The 10,901-nt window shown below is 42.0% G+C and overlaps 1 protein-coding gene across 4 annotated transcripts; it reads right to left on the reverse strand.

Annotated features, from left to right (window-relative positions):
* Positions 1–251: 251 nt before the first annotated feature.
* On the reverse strand, positions 252–1,781 carry TCEAL9 (transcription elongation factor A like 9). 4 transcript variants are annotated; one of them, XM_032620072.1, is made up of 3 exons: positions 1,665–1,781; positions 1,114–1,187; positions 252–732 (listed from the first exon to the last, which is right to left on the reverse strand). In XM_032620072.1, the coding sequence occupies exon 3, from the start codon at positions 656–658 to the stop codon at positions 344–346; it is 315 nt and encodes a 104-aa protein (XP_032475963.1). In that variant the 5' UTR covers positions 659–732; positions 1,114–1,187; positions 1,665–1,781; the 3' UTR covers positions 252–343. The 4 variants fall into 4 exon arrangements, with proteins under 4 accessions (XP_032475963.1, XP_032475962.1, XP_032475964.1 ...); XM_032620071.1 differs by having other exon boundaries at positions 252–735; XM_032620073.1 differs by lacking the exon at positions 1,114–1,187 and having other exon boundaries at positions 252–735; positions 1,665–1,748.
* Between the last annotated feature and the right edge of the window lie 9,120 nt (positions 1,782–10,901).

Below are 10,901 nucleotides of genomic sequence, written 5' to 3' on the forward strand. Positions count from 1 at the left end.
TGACTGTACTTTTTGTCTTTCATCCTTCACATGTTCTTCTGTGCATATATGTGATATATAAGTGTACTCTTCCCTTTCAAAAATATGATATTCACATATTACTTAGTAACTTCTTTTTTCATTTTATATCCTGCCAGGAACCTCTTTTTGTACAAATGAGTAAAGTTCTCTTATTAAAAGGCAAAGACTTGTAGATTGCTTTGAAGTAAAATAAACAATGAGATGCATCTAAAACCACTAATAGCAACAAGTTAAAAGTAGAAAGATGGACAAAGGTGTATTGGGAAAATGCAAATCAAAAGAAAGTAATGTTAACATCAGAAAAAATAAAAATCAAGGTAAACTACATTAAATAGGGGTAAGGATGGTTTCGATTAACCTTCCAACGCATCACTATAAGTTTGTTTCTTACTCTCCTTATCTCGTCTAATTCATTCACTTCTCTAAACATATCTTCCTTGCTTAAATGCCTGTTGTGTATATCTTCTTTAAATTCCTGGAGAGACTGAATCAGCCTTTCTCTAAAAGTTCCTTCTGTTTTTTCCTCCTCGTCTGGCTCTTCCTCCTCCTCTGGCTTTTCCTCAGGCTTTGGCTCTTCCTCAAGTTTTGGTTCACTCTCATTTTCTGGTTTTCCTTCAATCTTTTGACAGGGTGTCATCTTATATCTGTCTCTCTTCCTCCTGTTCCCTCTTCCTTTCTTTTTTTCTGCTTATTCTTCTTTGAAAACAACTACTTCTAGGAAATAAGAAGGCGACATTAAGTCAAAAGTTTGGTGAACGGACCAGTGCTCTGGACACAGGTCTCCGTATTTGCTTTTTGTGATTCAGAGCTATCACCAAATATTTTCCACTTGGGAGACTCAGTCTGCCATCTGGGTTTCCCCAAGCCTGCTGCTCCCACCCCCACTTTCCACCTCCTCACCTCCCTCGTCCCTCCCTCCAGCCTTTTCTAAGGCTCTCCTCAACCATTTCTCCCGTCACAAGGCATAACGCAAGACCCTCCTAGAACAGAGTAGGCTGGGAGAAGGGGGTGCGGGGAAGAACAGGGGCCGACAACCTCAGTCCCACCTTTGCCCACCTCCACCCCAGGGGTCTTTATATTTCCTTCACCTACCCGTACTGATTCGGTCAGTTTCTTCCTCGCCTTTTCTAGCCCTGCGTACTGCTGTGAATAACAGACCTGCAGACCTGCGGACAAACGGGAAACGGGAGGGGGAGGGGGGAGGGTGGGGGTGGGGCGAGCGCTCAGTGGGCCGACCAGCACCACGCACTTTTCTCATTAAGGTTCTCGGTTATGGAAACTTTCCCACCTTCTTCCCGCCTTTGTCCCCCTCTCCACAGTGCAAGTTAAGTCGAATTTTCCATCAGACAGGGAGTAGGAAAAGCAGATTATTTCCAAACTATCTTTAAGACTGAGGGGGGCGGTTGGGGGGTGGGTAGGTGTTGGGAAAGCGGTCTGAGGTGGCAGAGGATGATTATTTTCAAACTCTCACAGGTCTCCCTGTCCTTCTCCCGGGACCCCTAGTCCCTTTCCCAAGGGTCACCATTTCCTGCAGACCTGGAGGTGGGAGGTGGAGAGATGGAATTGACCAGGGCTCCCTCAAGTCTCTGCTCTAGGCCACCCCACCCTAGAAATTCCCAGACAGCACCTATTTTGCCACCAACCTGCAAAATTCCGGCAAGCTGACTCCTTCTCCTTCTCCTAGCCTCGGGCCCCACCGGCTGCGCTGCTGAAGCAAGCTGGTACCCAGACGGGAACAAGGACCAGACTAGCAGGACTTCTGCACACGTCGACTCCTGGTCACGTGATATCTACGTCACCGGTGAGCTCGGGTCCCCAATTTCCACTCCCACCAAAAGCGCGGCAGAAGTGGGCCGGCCCTCTGCCCCCTACCCCCTTATACATTTGGCCCTTTCCATCCCAGAGGGGGAAAATGTTATTTGCCTTTCTCTGATTTTTAGGGAGGGGCTGCATCTTTTTCTGGAGCTACTAAACTTTTCTACTTTTTTCAAGAATTGTCTTTTCCTGCCTTCTGCTCCCAGGATTAAGAACTCCAACCTACATCCATCGCCCCTCCCCCAGCCTCCATTTCATCTGCAATCTAGTCCTTGGCTGTTGTGGAGCAGGGTTGGTTTGGCAGCAGGTTGTTTAAAAAAAAAAAAAAAGGATGGTGGGGGAAGCCTGGGACAGGAGTAAGATTTTTAATGTAGTTTTTTACTTTATTCTTAATACTTTTCTATATTTTTTGAAAAGTAACTGAAAAAAACACAATTCAGCTGAGTAAATGTGAAGAGCTAATTGGCTTTATACAGCAATTCATGAACAGGGCAGCAACCCATCTAGCAGCTAGAAGGGCGCTCCCACGGGTTGTACAAAATGGAGGGTTTTTATAGGCAGGAGAGTGGGGAAAGGGAGCTATTAGCAAAATAAAAGAAAGGATTATTTTTAGGCCAGGACAACTTTTTGGGGGGCGAGGGGAGAGGAAGGGAGCAGCAAGGGTTTTATAATGCAGATTGCTTCTTCTTTCTCTGGGAGATGGAGGAGCCTATGCCACAGATTACCTTACTGTTGCTTGACCAGAAAATTCCAGACTGGTTGATTTAAGATTACATTTCTGTGAGAGGTTGAAACTGCAATTAGGTCAGGTATTAAATCTAGGTTTGGTATCATAGGCTTTAGCACAAGAGATGTGGTTTGGGGCCTGTGGTTTTCTTTTTAACAAATTGTTATCTTTTTATAGTCGGAAAAGACAAAGACAGAATTACTTTAGTTAAGTGAGGCAGTATGTGTACAGTCCTGAGAATAGTGCCTGGCATATGGTAAGTGCTTTAAAAGTACAAACTATTATTATAATTATATTAGGATTTCGTTTGGGGAAAAGGATTCAAAATGACAAAAAGTAATGTCTGACTCCAGAGTCTTGGTGGTGGTATTTGCCAAGAAGTAATTGGTTTGGTCCTCTAGATGCCCTCTTCCCCAGGTAGTGAAGAGTCGATGGGGCAAGAAGATGTGATTACTTGGAAACTTCACTTCTATCCTTCTAAACCACATTCTAGATACCTAGGACCCTAGAATATCCTGCCCAAAGCACCTGGAGCCCAAATGCAAGACTTGCTCATGCCTCTTCTCCAGATCTATCCTCCTGATAGTGACCCACATCCCCTTTGGGTTCACGCTAGGGTTGGAGTAGATGATACAGCTGGAAAGGCAGAACCCCCTTCATATGGCCATTTGGAGAAAGGGCTAAAGGAAAGGGTGTACTGCCAGGCCAATAGGAGCTCAGAGAAGGCAAAGGCCAATTAGCCCAAAATAGCCAGAGGAAGCCTCATGGAGGTAAAAGACCTTGACCTGGGCCTCACAGGGTGGGTAAGACCTAGATAGAGGGGGGAAGGAAAGAGGAGACCAGTCTGACTGAACCTAGGCCCTGTGGCCTTACCATTACCCGGGCCTGTCTCATGCTGCCTTGCTGGGTCAAGTCCACTCGTTCCTCCTTAAGGGTTATTTGTCTCTTGATGGTGGCTATTGTCCGAAAGCAGGTTCAGTGCAAGCACTTTTTGACAAGCTCTGCACTACCCCCAAGGACTTTCTCCCTTATTTCCAGGTTACAGAATCTAAATTGGTCAACCTTTATGGATAGTTCTTAGGCAGTTGCTAAATACTTAAATATGCATTCCCTTTGAGCCTGTAAATCCATTCTTAGGCATTCACCCTGAGGAAATATTTAACAGTAGTCACAGTGATTTACAACAACACGGTTAGTTTGTAGACCTGAATTCCTGGCATCAATCCTTTGAGTTGGACCTGAATATGCAAAGAGAAGCCACAGGTGAAAGGCAGCAATGAAGGAAAGAGAATTATTCTAGGAAATGACATGTGCCCAAGCATGTACATATGCACCTACACATTCACACGTGTGTATGCATTCTCATAAACCAACGATTCTCCCAGATGATTTTGCTACAAGTTAAAGAAGGCAAACTTCATAATTCTGTTAAAACAATTCAAACTGCACCAACAGTATGTACCATTTAGAAATGGAGAATGACTATTAGGATATTCGACACAATTCTTTATAAAAGGTGCAATTAAGAAGCAAATTAAACGGCTTACAATGGGAAACAGGTTAAATTAATTATGTAACAACCATATCATAGAATTCTAAGAATTAAAATGAGATCTATTGAGAACATGAGTTAATTTTCTACCTATGCAATTAGAAAAAAATGAAAAATATTGATCATATTCAGAGTTGGTGAGGGTATGGAAAAACAAACATTCACATGCACTTTTGAGAATATAAAATAATATATGAATGTGAACTAAACTTATTGTGGTGATCATTTCGCAATATATACAAATATTGAATCACTGTGTTGTACACCTGAAACTAATATAGTGTTATCTGTCATTTATACCTCAATTTAAAAAGTAAAAGTACAAGCAAGATGCAAAAATAATAAAAGATAGAATAAAATAGTGCATTTCTGGAGGTCATTTTGGCAATATTTAACCTTAAAATATATGTGCTTTTGGACACATCACTTCCTCTTCTAGTGTTTTATCATGCTGAAATACTCCCATGCCAAATATGGTCAATGTTGTAGTTGTGGTAATAGATTTTTTTAAAGGAAAAAACTAAATATTCCTAAAAGGGGATTGGTTTAAGAGAAGTTTGATAATTCACTAATGCAATACTATGCAGTGATGAAAAATAATAATGTGGAGTTATATTTACTCACATGAAAAAATGTCCAACATATATTGTTAAGAAAGAAGAAAAATTGAAGGTTAATATATGTGGTAGTACATGTTTGTCACAGCATACATATATTTATTTTTGTGTATTTGAAATATAAGTAAATAAAGAAATTCTACCATAGCATGATTAGTAAAGTCCACAAAGTTCATTCCTGTAAAATTCTGGGTTATATTATTGAGAAATGAATGAAATTACTGATGTGAGCCTATTTGGTTAGCTCGCTACACAACCCAAGTCCATTAGAGACTCGCTGTGTTTTGATGGCACCTCATAACAGTTTATTCAGCGCTCAAGCTTAAACATCATCCTTATGTTTTCCCCTTTCCCCATGCCCATCGCCAATCATGTTATATCCAGTGTCAACTTACTGTGGAGTCTTCCTGTGTTTCTCTATCATATTAGAAATTTGAATGAATATATACTGAACTATTCCGATAGGATATATTTGAAATGAGTAGTCAATATAAAAGGAACTTTTCCTTTCTAAGTGTTGCATTTATATATTTAAAATTTATCTTTAATAGGCATGCATTAATTAATAACATTCAAAAAATGATTGAGATAAAACTTTGAAAACATGCAGAAGAAATAAAATATCTGACAAATATAAGATAGTCATATATATATAGAAATGAAAGTGTTTTATAATATATTGGTAGGTAAAAAAACAGATTATAAATGGTAAACTGCAGAAGGTCCCATTAAAAAATAATATATATGAGTAGATATTTATATGTATACACCAAAATATTAGAAGTGGGTATGATTGGGTGATCGGTGGGCATATAGGTGATTTATATATTATTTTATATACTTCTTTGTAGATTCTTCTACATTTTCTCAGTGGGTATGTGTAAATTCTATAATAAAGAATAGTCTGCGAACAGTATGACCTTATCTTATGACACACATTTCGCATATGTACTTCTCTGTAGCGGAGCAGAATTTGATTCAAGGCCTCCACTACCTGTTTGAGGTCCTTGCAATGGTTGGATGCCTCACATTTGCTTCCCTTGCCCCATTAGTGACTAGTATCCATTAAAACAAGGCTCTCCTCCCCATGCTCTGACTATGCCTCCCTCCAATTCAAGTTTGAGATAATCAAGCTGTAGTACTAGTCATACATTAGACAGGAGGTATCTCTTTCCAAATTTTACCCTGTGAGAAATCATTTCTTTAGGAATTTTTTTTTGCTAAAAGTAATATTGTTGGCACTAATATAATATTTTAAGCAGATTATAAAATAGTCTTAGTTACCAATTCAATGCTTTTAAAAATATATATGAATAGAGCAAGAAAGGATTGTATTTCTGGCTCTGCTTGACAAATGGCATTTATGTATAGTTCCTTGATTTTTTTTCAGTGAAAATGTTTTACTTTTGCAAATAAAGGCAACAAATACTATTTAAAAGCAGGTTATAAAACAATGTGTAGGGCTTCCCTGGTGGCGCAGTGGTTGAGAGTCCGCCTGCCGATGCAGGGGACACGGGTTCATGCCCTGGTCCGGGAAGATCCCACATGCCGCGGAGCGGCTGGGCCCGTGAGCCATGGCCGCTGGGCCTGCGCGTCCGGAGCCTGTGCTCTGCAACGGGAGAGGCCACAACAGTGAGAGGCCCACGTACCGCCAAAAAAAAAACGTGTATAAAATTATTCCAGTTATATTTAAAAACACACACAGAAGGAAAGAAAACCCTCAAAATCTACACTCAATTTCATTTATTTCATGACTCTCAAACATACATTATTCCCTAAGGAAATATTTCTAAAAGTGAAATTGCTAGGTCTAAAAGTCTGAAAAATCTTATGATTTTTTTATGTGTATTGCCTAAAGGGCCAGCAAGATAATTCAACAAATTTACACGTGTACTTACAGCCCATGTGGATGTTCTCATATAAAATGGATGGTGTTTTTTCTTTTTTAAAATTCCCCAATTTGACAAGGGAATAAGAATACCTTGAAGTTTTAATTTGTATATATATTTTTTAAGAAGTAAAACTTTCTTATTCATAGACGACATGATTGCCAATTTAGAAAATCCTACAGTCTACAAAAAAGTCACCAGGGGGCTTCCCTGGTGGCGCAGTGGTTGAGAGTCTGCCTGCCGATGCAGGGGACACAGGTTCGTGCCCCGGTCTGGGAAGATCCCACATGCCGCGGAGCGGCTGGGCCCGTGAGCCATGGCCGCTGAGCCTGCACGTCCGGAGCCTGTGCTCCGCAATGGGAGAGGCCACAGCAGTGGGAGGCCCGCGTACCGCAAAAAAAAAAAAAAGTCACCAGAACTAATGAGTACAGTAGACCTGTAGATAGGATATCAATTATATTTCTAAATACTGAAGCTGAATAACTTACACTTATTTTCCAGATAGATGTCTTCTTTGGTCAATACCCTACTGATGTCTTTTCACCAGTTCTCAGGCAGTGATAACTACTGTTGTTTTGTTGATTTTTTAGGAACATTTTATTACAGATAGATAACTATTGTTTCAGTTAGTCTCATTGGTTGTAAGGAATAGAGACTTAGGCCAGCTCAGCTGAGGCAGATCCATGGTGAGAATTTATGAGATAGTAAAGAAGACCACGATCTTGAGGAAATCTGAGAATTAACAGCCAGTTTCGAATGGACCTCTAGAAGTTAGGGCCTGAGCATTTTTAATGTTCTGCCATTAACTTGGTTCAGCTGTGGACCCAGTCTCTTCTCCCTTCCTCTCACATCCCCTACTTCTCCTTTGTCTTGTCTCTGTTTCATAGCTTCAGCTTCCCCATAACGTTGCCCTGCTCATGTATCAGGCTTTCTCAGGTTCCTAAGGTACAAACCCTCTTCCCACAAAAGTGCTCGTACCCCACTAACCCCAAACTTGGACAAATTTGCATAGAATCTCAGGTGGTCCACAGACTTCCCTAGTTGAGAACACCTGGTCCAGGTTAATTAATATTGTCAGCTGGTGAGAGTTCCTTGGACACTGGCCTAAGCCTGGCTGAGGGGCCATCAGTATGGGGATGGACTGGCAGGCAGCAACCCTGCTGCAGGGCTAGACTCCTCCTGGGTTTCCTGGAGGTAAAGAGGCCAGAGGTGAGAGGCCTAGCAGGCTGCATCCCTCTAACAGAACATAACTGAACTAATTAGTATTTATGAAGATTAAAAACTCCTCAAAGTGGACGAGATAGATTATTTTTCTAAAATGACAAAAATAAGACACTTACTAAGGCTCTACAGGGATTAATTTCTTAACATGTAAAATGTTGATTTGTTTTCGAAAAATTTAGGTTTAAAATTTTCAAAATAATTAGCCTGTTTTTTAAAAAACTATTCGGGAAGTATCACTAGAAGCATTCTGTAAATGATAAATATAAACATGACCAAATAATGAAGGATTTCCTATTTAGTAGAAAATCTTATATTTTATTGTAAATTACTTTTCTCCCCAAAGAGTATGTCTTAAAGATTGTGAACAATTAACATGTTTTTTAAAATTGCTCTTTCCTTTGTAGCTGATGGAAAATATTTTCTTTTTTTTAAATTATTTTGTGTCCCTCATGACTTTTAAAGAGGGCTCTTTTTTAAAATTTTATTTATTTTTGGCTGCATTGGGTCTTCGTTGCTGTGTGCAGGCTTTCTCTAATTGTGGTGAGTGGGAGCTACTCTTCGTTGCCGCACGGGCTTCTCATTGCTGTGGCTTCTCTTTTTGAGGAGCATGGGCTCTAGGCACGTGGGCTTCAGTAGTTGTGGCACATGGGCTCAGTAGTTGTGGCTCGAGGGCTCTAGAGCATAGGCTCAGTAGTTGAGGCGCATGGGCTTACCTGCTCCGCGGCATGTGGGATCTTCCCGGACCAGGGCTCGAACCCGTGTCCCCTGCCTTAGCAGGCGGATTCTTAACCACTGCACCACCAGGGAAGCCTGATGGAAAATATTTTCTATTTGATATATGTTAAGTTAGCCAAATAACAAAGCACTCCAACGAAAAGAGAAGTCTTAGGATGAATACCCATACTCTTCCTCCCCACAACATGTAAGTATCGTATTTCTGAAATGTAAAAACAAAACATTTTAAATTAAAAAATTGGAACATAAAAGTACATAGAAGAAATATAACGTTCCACTTTCCACTCCCAGCCTCCTTTCCTGATACCTAGCTTTCTGGCCACTTAGGTGCAGGTAAGGGCTTCAGGGGAAAAATAATGATGACTACCAGGAGAGGAGGTTCTGGGAAGGAGCAGGTTGCGGAGCAGTTAGAACAAGGGAAAGGGCTAATCCCACAAGAAGATTAAGTGGACAATAACTCCAAGAGAAAATGCTGCCTCTCTCTTACACTACATCTGACCTCCTGAAATGCCAAGATGGAAAAAGAGACATTCCAAATCCAGGGTGACAAGAGGAGGAGGGGTTGAGTGTTCCCGCTGCCTTGCTTGGGTGGGAGGCAGGATCAGGAACCTGAACTCCTTTAGTGTCCCTTGATGAGAGTCTACCTGGGCCCAAATCCCTTTCTTCCTGTCTTTTGTATCCTCTGAGTAATGATTCCTGTTGCAGAGGAGGAAAAACTTCTGGTCAAGGAATGCGGGGAAAAGCAACGGTCCAGTCCAGGAACGCTGTAAGTCTGTGTTCCGACTGAAGAGGCTTGGGGTAACCCTGGCACCAGGATGGCTGGGGACTGAGGGCAGAATCCTCAAGTGGGTCAGAGTCTGTTTTCTGGTCACACCTTCCTTACCCAAAGTCCATTTTTAGTGGTCCTGGGGGCAAGCAGTTTATGAATATGGACACAGGTATATGCTGGAAAGCTTTCCACTCAGCCCCTGCTCCCAGTGTCCCACACCCATTTTGGTGCCAAACATTTTGGTAGTAGGAGTGTGGAAACTAATCATCGGAGGAGGAAACAGAGACACAGAGAGTGAAAGTTTTACTTTAAATAGTCACCCCTCGTCCAACATTGTGGGTATTTAAAAGAGGAGGAGTACCAAAGGCTGAGGATGGCTATGGATAAAGGAGGGACAAAGCTGGGATATATAGTTTTGGGAGACGCCGGGCGGGTCCGGGAAGGGCCGGGCGGCTGCAGGTCCGCACTGAGTTCTTGCTGCAGCAGCCCCCGCTTCCCCGACCCCAACCATCCGCTGGTCTGATGTTTGCCGGGTCAGGCGAAAATGCGGCGGCGGCGGAGGAGACAGCAAGGAAAGGTGCAGTCGATGCGAGGGACAGTGGTGGGGGGAGGGAACGGAGCCCAGCCTGAAGCTCCCCTCCAGATCCTTCCCCTTTTGTGCCTGCATACGCCTGGGGAAGTATCTACGTACAGGAAAAAATGGTGAATTTTAAAGGAGGAAGGAGAGAGAAGCGAGCGGGAAGACGGAGCTCCGTCTGGAGGCCCCCTGGAGGGCGCACGAGTCCCTCTTAGGTGGGAAAAATAGAATTTCAGAAGCCATTAAAATCTGAATCTTGAAAGGTGCATAGTAGGGCCTCTGTCCTCGGTGCTGATCTTCCCGTCAAGCATTCAGTCCTTTCGCTTGCCTCTTGTCTCCTACGAGTAATGGAGTCCAAAGTGGAATAAGCAGGGGGATAAAAATCTCAACATGGAAAATGTTCCCCAGGAAAAAAAGGAAAAGGAAAAAGAAGGAGATCCTGCCCCTGTGGAGAATGGAGAGGAAGCTCGCCCTGTGGGAGGGAATGAAAGCTAGAAGCCTGAAGGCAATATTAGAAGGGGTTGGGCTCTGCTTTCCCAGGATTTTAGGCTTGTCAATAATATTAATGTGATAGACATAGACGGAGATGCAGATGATACCGAAAGTTTCACGGAAAAGATGAGAGAGTTAAACTCAGGGCAATGAAGTTAAGGTATAGTTTATCTGGCCTTGGTAGGACCACCCTCATCATTGCCACCATGAGGAATTTTTCCTTGTGCCTTGAAAACTGAGGTTTTCTCTGAGGTTAATACTTTTCAACCTTGTTTTCTGTTTATTTGCCTTTTCTTGGTGTAATTTTACTCATTCAATTGCTTCAAAACTTTCAGTATTGTCAGCATCTATTTGAATATTGAATTCAGACCAAATCCACAAGTTTTTCTTTGTCAGCAGAGGTGTTTCACCCATTCGAATAGAAAGATGTTCATTGTCTGTTTCAAAAGTGAAAAAAAAGTTAGAAAGCAGTGTGTAAATTTA

Source organism: Phocoena sinus, chromosome X (genome assembly GCF_008692025.1).
Source record: "Phocoena sinus isolate mPhoSin1 chromosome X, mPhoSin1.pri, whole genome shotgun sequence".
NCBI classification, from domain to species: Eukaryota; Metazoa; Chordata; class Mammalia; order Artiodactyla; family Phocoenidae; genus Phocoena; species Phocoena sinus.

What these genes read in the sequence shown, in the direction of transcription:
- TCEAL9 (XM_032620072.1), bottom strand. Translation starts at nt 658, where the DNA reads ATGACACCCTGTCAAAAGATTGAAGGAAAACCAGAAAATGAGAGTGAA.